Here is a 20095-nt window from a genome sequence, read left to right as displayed (position 1 = left end):
ATATCTGGGTCCCTACACCCACCCTTCATGCAGCTGCCAGAGGGAAGTTTTTAGAAAGGGAATTCAATCGTGCAAATTCTTTACTGAAATCTCTTCAATAACTTCCTTCTAGCTTTGAATAAAACCCATACTTCTTACTATAGTCTGTGAGGTCCTGAGAAATCCTGACTCTTCAACCGCATATCATGTAATTCTACCCTCTGCCCATACTAGTCCTCAAACCTGCCAAGCCCATCTGTACCTCCTAAAGTGCATTTGTTATTCTCTCTTCCCAGAAAGCTCTTTTCCCATTTATGCACATATTTAGGTCATTCTCATCAATCAAACCTCAGCTCAAATGATTTCATCTCAAGATGGCTTTCCTTGATCATTTAAAGGGCCTTTGCCAATCATTCTAGCTAGTTCCTTCATAGTATTTATGAACAATTAATCATCCTGCTTAGTTGTTTCTATAATTATTATCCAACCCTCATTATAATGTAAACTCCACTGGGGCAGAAATCTTGGTTCTCTTGCTTACAACTCTCTATACCTGGCACACAGACACTCATCAATAAATTAATACCCATGAATGGACTATTTCCCGTAAATAAACTGCTTTAGGTAACTCAAGTATGTCTTCTCAACATTTAATCATTTTGGATTAATATCTTTCCAGAACATATAATCCTGAAAATAAACTTTTACTGGTGACTGAGAAATACCATCATGACCAACTATTACTGAAGTATTTAGAGTTAGGGGACTGGAATTAAGACTATAATTGACTCTTTGATGTCCATAACTTCTCGAACAGTCTAACAGAATTTGTGTATGACATTCTCTAGTCACTATTTTTGGTCTGGAGGTGAGCAGAGCGAAGGGACACATTTATAGTCCATGCTTGTAGAAGAGATTCTTCTTTTGTCCCCTCATGTTGCTCAATTTGGTGCTGGCAAATGTTTTGCCAAGCCTAAGGATAAAGTGGACACTCCAAGGGCTCCAAGAGAGACACCAAAGAAACTCGAGTCCTTGATGACATCAAGGAACTGCTGGATCAAGGAATCCTGGAGCTCACCCTACCGTTTAAAGCCAGTTGTGCTTTGTTACTCAAGGGAAAAGCATCCCGTTAGGGGACCCTTCACAAAAGAACCATCTCTCTTTTTGAAGTTTCTGACTACGTTTTTAGAGCATTTCTGACTCCATGAAAGGTTGTTGGCCATCACTTCTTGCTGTTCTCTGAAAGGATATTGTAGGGTAATAAATGAAGTTATAGAATAGGGCATTAAATCTGTGCCCTCCTGCTTATTATCTGTGACTCTGAAAAAAAAATCATTTAAACACTGAGCCTCAGGATTTTTCTTTTTTCAGTCAGTAGTATCTAATCGAAAAACTGTATTATCATCACGAAACTGCCATTTACCGAACATTTATCAAGTAACTACTATAATACTTTAATAATGGCTAGCACTTTACAATCCTCAGAAGTTGTAATATTCTAGAGGGAGGGGTATACATTTTTCGGGGTTGTTTTTTGGCCGTGCTGCACGGCATGTGGGATCCTAGTTCCCCAACCAGGGATCGAACCTGCGCTCACTGGACTGCCAGGGAAGTCCCCAGAAGGGAGGGGTATACTTTTTTTTAAATAGATCTTTATTGGAGTGTAATTGCTTCACAATACTGTCTTCGTTTCTCTTGTACAACAAAGTGAATCAGCTATACAGATACATATATCCCCATATCCCCTCCCTCTTGAGCCTCCCTCCCACCCTCCCTATCCCACCCCTCTAGGTCATCACAAAGCACCAAGCTGATCTCCCTGTGCTATGAGGCTGCTTCCCACTAGCTATCTATTTTACGTTTGGTAGCGTATATATGTCCATGCTACTCTCACCTCCACCCAGCTTCCCCCTCCCCCACCGGTCCCCAAGTCCATTCTCTATGTCTGTCTTTATTCCTGCCCTGCAAATAGGTTCATCAGTACCATTTTTTTTTTTTAACATCTTTATTGGAGTATAATTGCTTTACAATGGTGTGTTAGTTTCTGCTTTATAACAAAGTGAATCAGTTATACATATACATATGTTCCCATATCTCTTCCCTCTTGCGTCAGCCTCCCTCCCACCCTCCCTATCCCACCCCTCTAGGTCATCACAAAGCACCAAGCTGATCTCCCTGTGCTATGAGGCTGCTTCCCACTAGCTATCTATTTTACGTTTGGTAGCGTATATATGTCCATGCTACTCTCACCTCCACCCAGCTTCCCCCTCCCCCACCGGTCCCCAAGTCCATTCTCTATGTCTGTCTTTATTCCTGCCCTGCAAATAGGTTCATCAGTACCATTTTTTTCTTTTTAAGATTCCATATATATGTGTTAGCATACAGTATTTTTCTCTTTCTGACTTACTTCACTGCATATGACAGAATCTAGGTCCATCCCCCTCACTACAAATAACTCAATTTCATTTCTTTTTATGGCTGAGTAATATTCCATTGTATATATATGCCACATCTTCTTTATCCAGTCATCTGTCGATGGACACTTAGGTTGCTTCCATGTCCTGGCTATTGTAAATAGAGCTGCAATGAACACTGTGGTACATGACTCTTTTTGAATCATGGTTTTCTCAGGGTATATGCCCAGCAGTGGGATTGCTGGGTCATATGGTAGTTCTATTTTTAGACCCTCCATACTGTTCTCCATAGTGGCTGTATCAATTTACATTCCCACCAACAGTGCAGGAGGGTTCCCTTTGGGGTATACGTTTTTAATCTTTATATTTCCAGTGCCTGCCAGTCAGCACTCAATAACTATTTGAAAAATGAATTAGTGAAATAATTAATTACATAACCCAGTACATAATCACCATCAGATTACTACCAAATTTCCCAGAATAATATCCATCTACACAATAAGACTTGAATTTACGTTGGAGACTTTAATTTTTACATAAGCTTATTTTAATAGTCCCCCAGTAAGTTATTTCTCTTATAGCAGGCAAACTTTATGTATTGCCCAAGGTCACATTCTCAAACCAACAACAGGACTGTCCATTTAAATCTCACCTGTTAAACCAGCAGGATATGAACTTGGCACCACTGAAAATGAGGAAGATGCTCCTCCAAAAGGTGTCACCCCTGAGGATCCTCCAAATGGTGTCATGGAAAGGTTGCTGAAATTAACAGATGTGCTCTTTGTGGAGGATGTTGGTGCCACTGCAGTGTGCTCTGCTCCATAATGGCTGACACTTGTACTGACTGGTTCTGGAGTGTTTTCTGGTCTGTATTTAATGGCTGGACTTTTGTTCTCTTTACTTTTAATGCAGCCCATTATCAAATCTACAAAGGTGATAAGGCAAATTTTGAGAAGCAGTTAACATAAAGCATACTTCAAAAGGTGCAATTCAATAGTTGACTTTAAACGAGGCATTTTTTCCCCTGCAAATAAGTTAACAATAACAAAACAAACCAAAAAGAACCTAGACAGCTGCAAATAAAGTCTCTCCACATCATTTATCTTTATTACAATTCTGCTAATGTATCATCCCAATCATGTCATTCTCCAGCTCAATCTCCTTTAATGGTTCAATGATAACATGCCACAGTGTATTGGGAAAACCATGGGCTCTGATGCCAGAGGCCAGAGTTTGAATCCTAGCTTCTTACTTCCTAGTGCAGTGACTGCAGGTATGTTGCTTAACTTCTCTGCACCTCAGTTACTTGAAAAAGGAGAACAGTAATATCACCTACTTCATAAGGTTTTCTATAAGGATTAAATTTCTTACAACTTCTAGACAATCTCTGGTTCTACACAGTGGGTACTAGCAAATTCTGGTTGTTTTCCTTCTACCTATACCAGCACTGTGTAACAGAAACATAATCTGAGCCATGCATATAATTCTAAATTTTCTAGTAAATACATTTAAAAAATAAAAACAGGTAAAATTAATTTTAATAATATATTTGATTTGACTCAATAAATCTAAAATATAATTATTTCAACATGTCATCAATATGAAAAAATTTAATGAGATGTTTTATATTCTCTTGTACTAAATCTTAGAAATCTGGTGTGTATTTTAAACTTACAGTACATCTCAATTTGGACCAAGCACATTTTAAGTGCTGAACAGCTGTATGTGGCTAGTGGCTACTACACAGGACAATGCATCTCTATATTTTTTCCCTTCCCTACCAATGGACGCACTCCCAATGCTTGCCAAATTGGACTTCAATTTATCTTTCCCACTTTATCATTTCCTCACTTACCTTATGCACACATGGAGAAAAAATAAATTCCTGTTTCTCCAATACATATGCCCTGTGCTTTCCCATTTTTGTGTTTTCCCTCCTAAAAGTGCCTCTGTCGGTTAATACTTTCCTCACATCTCTACCTGCTAAAATTTATCCATTCACTGAGGGTCATTACAAATGTTACTTTACCATTCAGGCTGTCTCCATAACTGGTAAAATACCTTCTTCCTTAAAACTTCTAATGTACTTTTGGAGAGATTTTTGTACGAGACTCTCACTTGCATCTTGTTTTCTGCTAATTCCCAGCCTACCCTCAAGTCACTGGCAACACACTTCTTAAAAAGCAAGAGTTTCTCACCTCTTATATACTGTTCAGCCTACCAACATGACTTGCATATAGTATGTTTACTGATATGACAAAATCTGCATTATTCCATTCACTTCCTGCAGAAGAACTAATGGTGATTTCATTAATTCACTTTGTTTTTTTCCTGGCTGTGACACGTGGCATGCGGGATCTTAGTTTCCCAACCAGGGACTGAACCCGCACCCCCTTCAGTGGAAGTGCAGAGTTCTAACCACTGAACTGCCAGGGAATTCCCCTAATTCACTTTTTACAGTATTTCCCTTCTTTTACAGCATTCAAAAGGAAGTAGGTGAGTGATAAGATGACTGCTTCATCAATTCTGAAAGACTGAACATTTTTACAAACTCAACTGCATAATATGATTTAAAATGTAGCTATAAATATTAAAAGAGAAACAGTCTCAGAAACTCAAAGTTGGAAGGTTTTCACATCTATCTTAAAACAGGTATATTCTGAAGACGTGACAATAAAGCACAGGATTGGAACATGACTGGGACTGGAAACTTAAATATCTACTGAAAACACTATGAGAGAATAATAAGCTAAATATATAAAAGGCAGTCTTCTAAATGTGTTAGAAAAAACTAAAGGTAAGCTGTTTCATAATCTAGCAGTTGGAAAAGCCTTTAAAGTGTAAAAGTAGAAACCTTAAAGGAAAAGACTAAGAGATATATGATTAAGTTGGGGGGGGCAGATGTGGACACAGAAACTCTTAAGTGAAACTAAAGACATGAGAAGTAGAATATCTTTGCACTTGCTCATGCTCTTACTTGCTCTCTCAACACATAAATGTACTCATATGAAAATTGGTTGACGTTCTTAATACAGACAACTCTTACACATTAAAAAACATATATAAGCCCCTTAGAAAAATAGGAAAGCCTATCAACAGGCAATTCACAAAGGAAATATGAAAGGCCAATCAGCATATGAAGATATGTCCAACCATCCCAGTCTTCTAATAAATGCAAATTTTTAGGGAATTCCCTGGGGGTCCAGTGGTTAGGACTCCACACACTCACTGCTGAGGGCCTGGGTTTGATCCCTGGTCAGGGAACTAAAATCCCGAAAGCCGCACGGCATGACAATCAATCAATCAATCAATCAATAAATGCAAAATTTTAAAGGTATCCTTTTTGCTTATGAGATTGGCAAATTTTGGCTCAATACTCAAGGCTGAAGGGTGAATTTTAATCAACAATCAATATATACCCACAAAATATGTTAAATTGCAAAAATATTTTAAAATCTATACAAGACTCACTATTACCTATATCCAAAGTCTAAATATTAAAAAAATATTTTAACAATTACATAGACTTTGAAAGAACAGTAGTTGTATGACAGAGAAAAAATTATGAAAGCCAGTAACGGTGCTAACATTTTAAATTTGATAACAGACCAACTGAAATACATCAATTCATAACTGAGGTTGCTAGAACTATTTACCCACCCTCATTTCTATTTCCAGCTTCCTTAATTCCTCATTTTCACCTTTTTCTTCACTCAGGATCTTTGCTAAGGTCTTTTCTCCCCGTAAGACATCACTCCTAACTTAACTCCTCTTCCTTCAAAAGTCGTATCATCTTTTTTCCCTCACTCTACCAGTTTTTCATTACTATTGTCCTCCAGTCTCTTTTTCTTAAATAGAGTCTTTGGTCCAGCTCCTCACATCTACCCACTTATTCTTTTCAATAGCTCCAGGACAGAACATCATTTTCAGTCCAGTTCCAATAGCACCCAGTATCAATACAAAGGAGCCATCACGGCTGGCCATCTCCTTTAGACATTAATATAGCTCCAGGACAGAACATCATTTTCAGTCCAGTTCCAATAGCACCCAGTATCAATACAAAGGAGCCATCACGGCTGGCCATCTCCTTTAGAAACATTAATATATATATATATATATATATATATATGTATATAAGTGTATGTGTGTGTGTGTGTGTATATATATATATATATATATATATATATATTGGCCACACTGTGTTGCTTGTAGGATCTTAGTTCCCCGACCAGGGATTGAACCCAGGCCCCTGGCAGTGAGAGTGCTGAGTCCTAACCACTGGACTGCCAGGGAATTCCCTAGAAACATTATTATAAATGTAGGATGTGACTTACATTTTTAAGTAAACTTCAGGTGCAATGAGTTATACAGATTTTAAGGGACTGTCTTAGAAACAACATTATTTAAAATATTTACATGGGAAAAGCCTCTTTCAAGTTCTAAGCTACTAACTTACAGATACATATTTATTAACAATATATATTTATTAGACACTATAAAGGGAGCTAAGGATGGCAAGAATGGTTCTTTTTCTTTAAAAAGGTCACAAATAAGTGAAAGAAAAAAATACAGTACTGTAAACTTTGAAAAATGCCAGAGTGAAAAAAAACGCTAGAGCAGAGGTACATACAGAACATCATGGGAATACAACAGAAGTTATGAGCTCTGCCTTGAGTGCTTGGGAAAGAAAATTTTGCAGACAATGGCATCTGAGCTAGGTCTTAAAGAGTTGGAAACTTAGGGAAGAAGAACTAGGATATTCCAGGAAGAATGAAGTGGGAAGAATGGTTCAGATGTTTGGAACAGCATGGTGTATTTGGGGAACAGAAAACCCTGTGGCAGGAGTATAAGGGGGTGTTTTTGAGAATGGTGGGACAGATGGCTAGTGTTCAAGGAGAATTTACACACAAAGAGGATTATTTGCTAAGCAATAACTTTTAGATTTATCCAGGGAGCATTGGAAAGTTAAGATTCTTAAAAAGGTGAATAGGGCTTCCCTGGCGGCGCAGTGGCTGAGAGTCCGCCTGCTGATGCAGGGGGCACAGGTTGGTGCCCTGGTCTGGGAAGATCCCACATGCCGCGGAGCAGCTGGGCCTGTGAGCCATGGCGGCTGAGCCTGAGTGTCCGGAGCCTGTGCTCCACAACGGGAGAGGCCACAACAGTGAGAGGCCCGCGTACCGCAAAAAAAAAAAAAAAAAAAAAAAAAAAAAAAAGGTGAATAGCAGAAAATGTTTTAGGATAACTGTGGTAAAAGGACAAATTATAGAGTGGAAAGAAAGAAAGAATGGCGGCAGTTAGTCAAGTTACAAAACTACTGCCATGACCCATGTGAGGCAAGACAAAAGCAGGAATACTGTGGCCAAAGATGAGGGGAAATGAGAGGTACACACCAAGTAAAATAATCAACTCTAGGTGATTGGCTGGGTATGGGTGGAGGAGACATGAAAAAGGAGCCATTTACTCAGTCCCTACAGTTTACCAAACACTTTAAAAGTAGTTACTATGTGCGTGCTAGGGGCTGGATGACGCAAAAGTTTCTAGTTTGAACTGAGTGGAAAGTAACACCATGAGGTAGAGAAAAGAGAAACAGGTTTTTCTGGACCAACCAGTTCAGTTTCAGATGTTAGTTTTAGGGGTCTGTGGGGAATGATGTTGAGAAGTCTAGTGGGGAATGACAGTAAGTGTAAAACTCAGAAAGAGGTAGAAACCAGAGAAAAGTTAAAATTTTTTTCACACTGTTACCACACCTTTTGGAGATAATAAAACTCACCCAAGGCACAGATTTGGAGAGGTGTGAAAAATTAATACAGTGTTGCAGGAAACCTACAGATAAGGGATAGACGGGCAAGGAAATTAGGAAGCAGCAATTAAGAGTTGGGAGTGCTTTCATAAATACAAAAACACAATTGGAAAGGATAATCATTAACTTCAAGATAGTGGAAAGGGCTGGGGAAGAGTTTCAACTGTATCTGTGGCACTTTTTTTTTTTTCTTAAAAGATAAATGAAGCAAAGAGAGAAAAAAGTTAATGTGTTAAACGTAGGTAATAGATATAATTCTTTTTGGTTGGAGTATTTAATACATTTTTAACAAGTAGAATAATACAGTGGGGATAGAGAAACAGACTTTCAAGAAGAAAATGACTAATAATGGTAAAGACCAACATGAAATCAAGTGGCATTTAAACTGATTTTAAAAGGCCAGCTGATTAGTAATTAGGAGCTCACTGATGACTTTCACAAGAGCATTTCTTAGCATCATGAAGGTAAAGTTAGAGCACAGTTAAGTTGAATAATAAATTAATGACTAGGCCATGAAAATATGGTGAATTCTGGAATGCAACATCTTCATAAGCTGGGAACATATACTTTGTATCAAAACGTTTTCTGTGATTTCTTTGTGTACTTCACAGTTCCTTTCCTTCGCAGTCTTGGCGTAATCTAATTCCGCAGACACTTGGGTTACTCAACAGCCATCCTGCTTTGATAAAAGAACCCTGATTTTGTTCACCTTCCTTCATTTGTCCAGCCCCAGGTAAAAAATAATGACTGATTTAAGCCACTCTTGGTCCTATCCCTTTGCCATTAACTGTGTAAGCCATGAGCATGGGCTTCTAGGAAGTTTTTCCTCACTTGTAAAAAGGAATACAAGACAGAAATATTCCATTTCATTCCCTAGATGTTATTGTTGTTGATGCCTAAATCTGAGACTACAAAGCACCCATGTGAAAGGAGGACACAAACATACTGAAAAGGGGAGGGCAGAAAGATGAAAGGAACTTGGGTCCCTGATGTTGCTGCTCAGTTACTCAACTATATAACCCTATAATAACCCGAGAACACAATTTAGCTCTAGAAATCTTACTATGTGAGATAAATATCTACTGTAAAAGTCAATTTTCTTGTTTGGTTTTCAGTTACTTGCAGCTGAAAGGATCTTAAATAATAAACTACTCAAATCACATGACAATGGTTAATATATTAAATCCCTTTCAACATATCAAGAATCAATAGCTTAACAAAAATAATCTTCTCTCAAAGTATTTACATAAATCTGAGCTATCCTTAAGACTGTAAAATTTATAGTCAATAAAAGTAAAATTCAATTTTTAAGCAAATGATTTCATATAGATATTTGCTTGAGTATAAGGTGCATGAATATTTGCTAAAAAACAAGGCTTTACCTCAATTTGAATATTACTGTTACTTTAAGATTTTCTGAGAAATATGAATTTCAAATTTAGATTACAGAAACTTCTTCCCTTAGACACTATCAGATATTCTTTCCTAAAATGTTCTTTTTTTAAAAAATTAGCTTTGGGACTTCCCTGGTGGCGCAGTGGTTAAGAATCTGCCTGCCAATGCAGAGAACACAGGTTCGATCCCTGGCCCAGGAAGAGCCTGCATGACGTGGGGCAACTAAGCTCGTGCGCCACAACTACCGAGCCTGCGCTCTACAGCCCGTGAGCCACAACTACTGAAGCCCACACGCCTGGAGCCCATGCTCGGCAACAAGAGAAGCCACCGCAATGAGAAGCACGTGTGTTGTATCTAGAGAAAGCCTGCATGCAGCAACGAAGACCCAACGCAGCCAAAAAAAGGAAAAAAAATCAACTTTGGGCTTCCCTGGTGGCGCAGTGGTTGAGAGTCCGCCTGCTGATGCAGGGGACATGGGTTCGTGCCCTGGTTCGGGAGGATCCCACATGCCACGGAGCAGCTGGGCCCGAGAGCCATGGCTGCTGGGCCTGCGCGTCTGGAGCCTGTGCTCCGCAACGAGAGAGGCCACAACAGTGAGAGGCCCGCATACCGCAAAAAAAAAAAAAAAAAAAAAAAATTCAACTTTGAGGTGTAATTTACATACAATAAAATGCACCCATTTAAAGTGTACAGTTCAATGAGTTTCGGCAAATGTCTAACTGTGCAACCAATACTATAATTACAGTATAGAAGATTCCAATCACCCCCAGAAGATTCTGTTGTACCCTTTTCCCAATAGGGAAAATCCCCAACCCCAGCCCTAAGCAATCTTTTCTCTAACTAGATTTACCTTTTCTAGGGTTTCATATAAATAGAATAATACTATAGTCTTTTTTGTGTCTGCCATTTTTTTAAATTAGGCATTGTGTACCTGAGATACTTCCATATTGCTGCATATATAGGTAGTTCATTAATTTATATTGCTAAGTAGAACCCCATCATATACCATAATTGTTTAGCCATTCACTTGTTGATGGGTATTTGGGTTGTTCCAGTTTGGGGCTATTATAAATAAAACAGCTACAAACATCCCCATACAAGTCTTTGGGTGGGTAGATATGTGCCTCTCCCCCCTCTCCCCATAAATACCTAAGGAATGGAACTACTTGGTCATATAAGCTGCTAAACTGGTTTCCATAGTGACTGTACCATTTTGCATCCCCACCAGCAGTGAATGTGAATTCATTCCCCACATTCTCAAGAACACTTCTAAGTCTTTCTTTCCCCTCTCAGAAACCCATCACATGTTTACTTGGGTTTGGATATGATCCAAATAGTCTACACAGCTATTTGACTTTTTATTCTATCTAAAAAGCTTTGACAATTGAAATCTACTGATATCAAAGGTAGCTGACAATATAAAATGCATATGGCTGAATTGATGTTACACACATTTACAACATGAGCATTACTAAAATCATTAGAACTGTTGATTAACCACTGATTTTAGTTCACTGGTATAAACAATGGTCAGGACTTAGGTAACTGCCAAACACCTTTACCACCATTTAATTTGCCAATGCTATCAAGAGCATTTCAATCTCAAGCCTGCCCTCTAAAATCCAGTATTATTTCTACACTCAGATTAGATCCAATGGCAATCTAAGACTGCATGGTTACTAAGATGCAATGATGATTCCTTCATACCTTACTACATCAATAGGTTAGTTTCTCACTTTTAAAACCCTATCTTTAAAAATTAAGGCATAAATGTGTAAAATCCACTCATATTAGTATACAGGTCTGCAAGTTTTGACACATGCATACAGTCGTGCAACTGCCACCTCAATGAAGATAAAGAACAGTTCCATCCCCACCCCCATCCCATGACACCTCCATGCATTTTTTGTAGTCAACCTCCCCCTCCAACCCCAGGCAACCATTAATCTGTTTTCTGTTCTTACAGTTTCACCTTTTCCAGATACCACAGAGCATGTAGCTTTTTGATTCTGGCTTTTTTCAGTTAGCATAATGCATCTGAGATCCACCCATGTTTTTGCAGGTATCAGTTCATTCCCCTCCCCCACCCCCCTTTTTTTAGTTCATTCCTTTTTATCGCTGAGTGGTATGCATATACCACAGCTTGTTTATTCATTCCCCAGTTGACCTGGGTTGTTTCCAGTTTTTGAAAATCACAAATAGAGCCACTATGACCACATACACATAGGTTTTTCTGTGAACACAAGTTTTCATTTCATTTGAGTAAATACTTAGGAGGGCAACGGCTGGGCTGTATGGGAAGTATAACTTTATAAAAAACTGCAAACACTTTTCCAAAGCAGCTTTAACATTCTGCATTCTCACGATCAAAATGAGAATTCCAGTTGCTCTACATCCTCATCAACACTTGTGACTGTCAGTTGATTTTTTTAGGTGTGTAGTGCTATTGTTAAGGTTTTAATTTATATTTTCCTAATGACTAAGCACCTGATATTAAGCATCTTTTCATGTGCTTATTTGCTACTCATATCTACTTGGTGAAGTATCTGTTCAACTCAATTTTTTAATTGGGTTGTCTTCTTTCTAATATATTCTGGAAACAAGAATATTTACTAATATAATACTATTTATTGTATTATTTAATATTCCAGAATCAAGTTCTTTGCCAAACATTTTTTCCCAACCTATATAGGTTGCCTTTGCATTTTTATAGCAGTATCCTTGAACATGATTTTTAATTTTGATGCTCAATTAAGAAGTTTTAATTTTATGGTTTGTGCTGTGTCCTAATTGAGAATTCTTCACCAGAAGAATTTCTCCTGTTTTCACCAGAAGTTTTAGCTCTTTATATCAGGCCTACTGAGCCATTTTAAGTGGATTTTTGTATATGTTGTGAAGTCTGAGATCCCATATTTTTAAATTGGATATACAGTTCTTCAACTGCCATTTGTTGAAAAGACTATCCATTTCCCACTGAATTATCTTGATACCTTTGTCAAAAATCAATTAATCATAGGGCTTCCCTGGTGGCGCAGTGGTTGAGAGTCCGCCTGCCGATGTGGGGGACACAGGATCGTGCCCCGGTCCGGGAGGATCCCCCATGCCGCGGAGCAGCTGGGCCCGTGGGCCATGGCCGCTGGGCCTGCGCGTCCGGAGCCTGTGCTCTGCAGTGGGAGAGGCCGCGGCAATGAGAGGCCCGCATACCACAACCAAAAAAAATCAATTAATCATAAATGCAAGGGTCTGTTTCTATACTATTAGTTCCATTGTTTTATATTATATGTTTACGCTTGTGTCAATTATCACACTGTCTTCATCACTATAGCTTTACAGTAAGTCTTGAAATTAGATAAAATAAGTCCTCCAGGGTTTTTTTATCTTCTCCAAAATTATTTTGGATACTCTATGGAAGGGGGTCAACAAACTTTTTCTGGAAGGGGTCAAAGAATAGACATTTTAAACTTTGCAAACCAAATGGTCTCTGTCACAACTACCTGACTCCACCATGTTAGTGCAAAAGCATGTTAGTGCATAGACAATACATAAGTGCTAAGTGTGGCAATGTTGTAGTAAAACTATTTCCAAAAACAAGCAGTGGGTCAGATTTGGCCTGGAAGTTGCAGTTTGCCTGTGCACTAGGGTCTTTCATTTCCATACAAACTGTAGAGTCAGCTTGTCAATCTCTAGAAAAATGCCTGCTGGAATGCTGACTGGGATGATATTGAATCTACAGATCAATTTGGGGAGAACCGTCATCTTGAAAATATTGATCTCCTGATCCAAGAATACAGTACTCCATTTATTTAGAACTTTAAAAATTTCTCTCAGCAATGTTTTACAATTTTCAGATAGGTCTTGTTCAATTTTTGTTAAACTTATCTCTAGGCATTTCATGGTTTTTTGTTATTACTATAAATGGTATTACTTTATTTCTATTTCTAATTGTTCATCACTTATATAAACATATATTAATATATTATATATTTGATACTTATATATTGACCTCATATCCTGTGACCCTAATAATAATAAGTTCACATCTTAATTCTAATAGCTTTTTTTTAGTTCCATAGGATTTTCTATATTCAAGATCATGTGTACAAATAAACACTTTTACTCTCCTTTAGCACCTCTAGTACAATGCTGAATAGAAGTGAGGAGAGAGAACATCTTTGCCTCGTTCCTGATCTTAAGGGAAAAGCATTTAGTCTATCACCATTAAGTATATTAGCTGTAAGACTGTAGCTGACCTTCATTAGGCTGAGGGACATTCTCTTCTAATTCTGTGTTTGCTGAGAGTTTTTGTCATGAATGGGTGTTAAATTTTGTCAGATATTTTTATATATCTACTCAGATGATCACATGGGTTTTCTCCTTTACTCAACTGATATGGTGGATTAAACTAATTGATTTTTGAGTGTTAACCCCACCTTGACACCTCTGCATTCTTGGAATAAAACCCATTTGGTTATGACATATTACCCTTTTAATATATTCCTAAAGGCTAATATTTTGTTCAATATTTTTATGTCTATAGTCAAAGAGATATTGCTATTTCGTTCTCTTGTAATTTATCTGTGTTTGGTATCAGGATAATTTTGGCCTCATGAAGTAAGTTGGGAAATGTTCCCTTCCTCCTCTATTATGTTAAAGAGTTAAAATTAGTATTACTTCTAAAATGTTCAAAAGAATTCACCAGTGAAGCCATCTCGGCCTTGAGTTTTCAATTACAAATTTAACATACAGGGCTACTCATATTTGATTTTTCTTGTGTTACATTGGTAACTTTTTCAAGATTTGTCCAATTCACCCAAGTTATTAAATTTATATTAGTATAAAGCTGTTCATAATATTCCTTTATTAATCTAGTCTAGCACCACAGCCCTTTCAAGGTTTCTATTAGAAGTCCAGAGTAATCAACAAGGACTTTTTCCCCTCCAGTTGGTAAAACCTCAAATGCCTCCCAACCCTCCGTGATCTCAAAGGGCCACCAGCTCACAACAACAAACTGCTCTTTGCCTGGCTTTACAGTTTCACACTCTGCAGGCACCTTCCAGAATTCAGCAAAAAATCAGAGAGACTCCTATACAGACTGTTAGTGCTATTTTTCTAAATAGTGGTCTTTCTGCTGGAATTCTCCCCTGCAATTTCCAGCTGCCTTGGCCTCCCTGAATTCTGATCTCCTCGACTTATTAAGACCACTCTCAGGCTTCCCTGGTGGCGCAGTAGTTAAGAATCCACCTGCCAACGCAGGGGACGTGGGTTCAAGCCCTGGTCCGGGAAGATCCCACATGCTGTGGAGCAACTAAGCCTGTGTGCCACAACTACTGAGCCTGCGCTCTAGAGCCTGTGAGCCACAACTACTGAGCCCATGTGCCACAACTACTGAAGCCCACACACCTAGAGCCTGTGCTCCAAAACAAGACAAGCCACCGCAATGAGAAGCCTGCACACCGCAACAAAGAGCAGCCCCCGCCCCGCTCGCCACAACTAGAGAAAGCCCGTGCACAGCAATGAAGACCCAATGCAGCCAAAAATAAATAAATAAAGTTAATTTTTTAAAAAAGAAAAGAAAAAAAAAAAAGAAACACTCTCCTTTGCCCAAGATCCCTATCCCTGCTCTGCAATTCAGACCATGCCTCTAGAGAAAGCTGGGGTGATTAGGTGACTGTCCAGCTTACCTCATTTGTTTCCTGTCTTTCAGGGATCACAGCCCTGTATTGCTGTTGTTCAATGTCTGAAAACAATTGTTTCATATATTTTGTCCAGATTTTCAGTTTTTGATTTTGGGGGGAGTGGTAAATCCATCACAGTAAATCCATCATGGCCACTTTAAATGTTCTTAAAGGGGACTTCCCTGGCAGTCCAGTGGTTAAGACTCCATGCTTCCAATGCAGGGAGCATGGGTTCGATCCCTGGTCGGGAAACTAGGGTCCCACATGCTGCGAGGCACAGTCAAAAAAAAAAAAAGTTCTTAAAATTAATCCCCCCAAAAAATTTCATTCCTTGGTTTTAATATCATTAAAGTGCAGAGAGTATTATTTCTAAATAAAATTAAGTCAGTTTATATAACAGATAATGGACTTATTCCTTAACAATAACCACTTTCAGGGACTTCCCTGGCGGTCCAGTGGTTAAGACTCTGTGCTTCCACTGCAGGGGGTGTGGGTTCGATCCCTGGTCGGGAAACTAAGATCCCACATGTCACTCCACATGGCCAAAAAAATCATCATCATCATCATCACTTTCAAACAAATTAACATTTTAAGCGTTTTACTATAAATGAAGTGCTCTGTAGTATTTTTAATTTCAAGAAATAATTTTTAAGGTAGCATTTATGTACCCACTTGCTAAGTCTAAAATTTATACTCAGCTTAATGAGTTAGGCTCTTTTAGACTCCAGAAAGTTTTTATTCTAAACATAAAAACGGTAATAGGGAAGAGGCAAGAGTCTCATAAAAACCATAAACTACAGAACAATCTAATCATACAGATTAATCCCAAAAGGCTGATGGTGTTCAAGTTTGAATGCAGGTCTTGATACTGGGTAATCATTGCTTTATTGTTAGGAGCTTACTGCTTCCCTTCTATAACGTGGATTCAGCATCTCTATTTCCATACCCCTGATGCTTCAACCAACTATTTCACTCTCTACTTCACTCTCTAGAAGTTCCCTACTTCTAACCCCTATTTACTCCTAATTTTGATTCATTTATGGTCTATTCCAGGTTTCCTCAAACTCCCCTAGCCACTGCCTAATTCACTTATTTCTGAGTTTGCACTAGCATGAAGAAGAGTAAAAGCAAAAGAATGTAAGTTGCTATCTCAGTGCCCTAACCTGCTGACCAGATTTGTCCGTCAGGTGCTCACCCCATGGTCTCCTTACGAGATTGTGGGCCTAGAAGTTACCATGATGATTAGTCTGTTCAGCATAAGCTCTTGCTTTAGTACCTATTAAAAATACATATATTTTAGCAAAATGTACTAAAAGTAAAAACTTTTCCAACTGAAACAAATTTCTGTGTTAGATTTTTTTTCTTTAGTGGAAAGAAAGTCAGAGATATGGAAGATTAATGTGTAATGCTGATCTAGCCCCACTAAGTCACCAGCCATTACCAGAGGGTAGAGTCAGGCGGGTTAACAAATGCAAAGTTTTACTTTGATCCCTCATCACGCCTAAACTATTGTACATTCTCATCTTCCCTGGATAAAGGGCAAGAGAAGGTAGAGTGGAACTAAAAACACCAACAGAGCTTTGCTGATGGGGCAAATTCTCAAAAGCAGAGAAGTAAAATGGCCCCTTTCTATTTCTCATGTGGCTGTCTTGTCATCCCTCAAAAGAACATAAATTATAGTACTCAAAAACCTTTGTTTCAAAATGCTACAGGAAATAAAGGATTGATAAGGTAGTGACAACAAGAAGAAATGCTACCAGATATTTAAGATGGTCAGGCATTCTCTTTTCAAACCTCTGGCCTTCATAATCCTGTCCATTTCAACTTTCCCTCTTCTCTCCACACATCCCACTTATTTTGGCAAAAATTTTTTCTAACTTTCCTATGTTTCTCATACTCACTTAAAATATAATCTGAATTTTCTTGATTTCTGCCCATGCTTGCTGCTTCCACTACGTTAAAACTGCCCACTAAGGTCCCCAATTAACCGCACATTGCTAAACCAATTCAGTCCTCATCTCACCTAACCAGTCAGCCACAGTCCATACAAGGGATCCCTCCCTTTTCCACCTAGTTTCTAGGACACACCCTCCTCACCTCCTGACATCTAAACACAGACCTTCTCCATCTACACTCACTCCTTTGCTGGTACACCCAGTCTCATATCTTTAAATACCTGTACAACAGTATACATCAACGGTTACCAAAGTCTCCTCACTTGAACTCCAGACTAGTTTTCTAAATATCTACTCAATATCCCCAACTTGCATGTCTAAAAGCACCTCAAATTTAACATTTCCAAGACTCCTAATCTTTTTCCCCAAACCAGCTCCTGCAATCTTCCCCATATCAGTAAATGTTAATGCTGTTCCTCCAGTTGTTCAGGACAAAAACTCTGAAGTATCCTTTAATCTCTTTATTTCACATCCTATATCCAACTCTACAGCAAATTCCTAGGCTTTATTTTACAAATATATCCAGAATCTGAAAACTTTTCTCCACCTCCACTGCTAATCTGGTCCAAGTCACACCATCTCTCACTAATTCAACAACATGGAATTACTCCCAACAGCCTAGATGGTCTCCCTGTTCCTGCTTTTGCACCCCCCCACGGGCTTTTCTCAAAGTAACAGAGCTATCCTTTTAAAACATGAATCAGGGACTTCCCTGGTGGCACAGTGGTTAAGAATCCGCCTGCGAAAGCAGGGGACATGGGTTCGATTCCTGGTCTGGAAAGAACCCACATGCCACGGAGCAACTAAGCCCTTGTGTCACAACTGCTAAGCCTGCGCTCTACAGCCCGAGTGCCACAACTACTGAAGCCCGTGCGCCTAGAGCCTGTGCTCTGCAACGAGAAGCCACTGCAATGAGAAGCCCGCGCACCGCAATGAAGAGTAGCACCCGCTCGTCACAACTAGAGAAAAGCCCATGCGCAGCCACAAAGACCCAACGCAGCCATAAATAAATAAATTTATTAAATAAATAAATAAACCACAAATCATTTCACATCACTCTGTGCCACAATCCGTCCAAGACTTTCCACTGCACTCAGAGTAAAAGCCAAAGTTCTTACAATCGCCTTCGAGATCCTACTACGGAGCCCCCATTACTTCTCTTACCTTACCTCCTACTACTGTGTCCTTATTTGCCCCATGGCCTTCTTGCTGTCCTTCAGACAGGCCAAGCCAACTCCCATCTCAGGCCACTGCACCTTCTTTTCTCTGCCTGGAAAGCTCTTCTGCTACATACTGGCATGGCTCATACCCTCAGCTTCTTCGGGTCTTTGCACTATTACCACCTTCTCAATAAGAACTTCTCTGACCACCCTATATAAAGCAGCAGTACAACATTCCCTAGAGTACTGCCTATTCCCCTTTAACCTGCTTTATTTTTCTTGATAGCACTTATCACTATATAAAACGTAAGCGTTGACAGCACAGACTGTTCTGTTATTTGCTAACTGGATGTACAGCACAGTGCTTAAGAACAGATTTTAGAAACAGAATGTCTGGGTTCAAAGTCTGAGTCCAGGGCTTCCCTGGTGGCGCAGTGGTTGAGAGTCCGCCTGCCGATGCAGGGGACACGGGTTCATGCCCCGGTCCGGGAAGATCCCACATGCTGCGGAGTGGCTGCGCCCGTGAGCCAGGGCCACTGGGCCTGCGGGTCCGGAGCCTGTGCTCCGCAATGGGAGAGTCCACAACAGTGAGAGGCCCGCGTACCGCAAAAAATAAAAAAATAAAAAAAGTCTGAGTCCACCGCTCAGCAGCTTTGTGAGCTTTGGCAAGTTACTCAACCTTTCTGTGCCTGTTTCCTCATCTGTAAAACGGGAATAATAAAAGTTAAGACTCAAGAGTTATTGTGAGGATTAAATGAGTTAATACATGTAATGCGCCTACAACAGTGCCTAGCATATAATAACCACTAATGTTTGCTATAATGGTAATGACTTTGAGGATAATGATGGCTCTCCTCTCCAGAATCTAATGGCAAATTTTGTTTATAAATTTTATTGAAGTATAACACATATGCAGAAAAGTAAATATAACAAATGTACAGCTAGATGAATTAGCACAAACCAAACACCAACGTACTCACCACCCAGATTAAGAAACATACTTAACTGCCAGCAACCATCCTACTGGAAATATACCTTGCAGGAGATTGCTGGGTCACAGAGTACACACTGCCGAACAGTTTTCCAGGGTGGCTGCACCAGTATATAATCCCATCAGCAGATTATGAGAGTTGCCATTGCTTCACATGTTCATCAATACTTGGCATTTTCAATCTTTTAAAATTTATCTGTTCTGGTGGGTATGTGGTGGTCTCTCACTGTGCTTTAAATTTTATGTTCATAATTACTGATGAAGTGAGCACCTTTTCATATGTTTATTGGCGATTCTCTTTTGTGAAATGTCTATTCAAAACACTTACTGTTTTTTATAGGGTTGTCTCTTTTTCTTATTGATCTATAAGGCATTCTCTGTAGTATTCCCAGAACCTAGAACAGAGCCTGGAACATAATAAGCATCAATAATATTTTTTAAATGAATGAATGCCTGCTCTGTTTTTCTTCAGATCCTAATCATCTCTGTTTCTGCAACTATGCTACGTAATTGAATAATTTATAGTGATTCTCAACCTCTAATCCAATCCAAGGAGGTTCTAACTTGTCAACTGCTTAATAATTTTTATAAAGGAGACCTTGTCTAGAACACCGTCCAGGATTAAATCTTTCAATGGCTTCCTACTACCTACAGAATAAGAACCCAACTCCTTAACCTGGTATTCCACGTTAACTTCCCCAATTTACCTTCCCAACCTGCTTTCCC

General features: G+C 39.1%; 1 protein-coding gene across 1 annotated transcript in view; it reads right to left on the bottom strand.

The window, feature by feature from the left end:
* YES1 (YES proto-oncogene 1, Src family tyrosine kinase) overlaps nt 1-20095 on the bottom strand; it is a 77893-nt gene that overhangs the window by 23096 nt on the left and 34702 nt on the right. Inside the window, exon 2 of the mRNA XM_007459055.1 lies at nt 3046-3318. Coding sequence (XP_007459117.1) covers nt 3046-3310 — 265 coding nt within the window. The 5' untranslated portion in view covers nt 3311-3318. The remainder of the gene's footprint in view (nt 1-3045; nt 3319-20095) is intronic.

The sequence above is a fragment of the Lipotes vexillifer genome, unplaced genomic scaffold, assembly GCF_000442215.2.
Source record: "Lipotes vexillifer unplaced genomic scaffold, Lipotes_vexillifer_v1.1 scaffold702, whole genome shotgun sequence".
NCBI classification, from domain to species: Eukaryota; Metazoa; Chordata; class Mammalia; order Artiodactyla; family Lipotidae; genus Lipotes; species Lipotes vexillifer.
The sequence above is the reverse complement of the archived record's forward strand: the minus strand, read 5'-3'. Positions and strand labels throughout refer to the sequence as shown.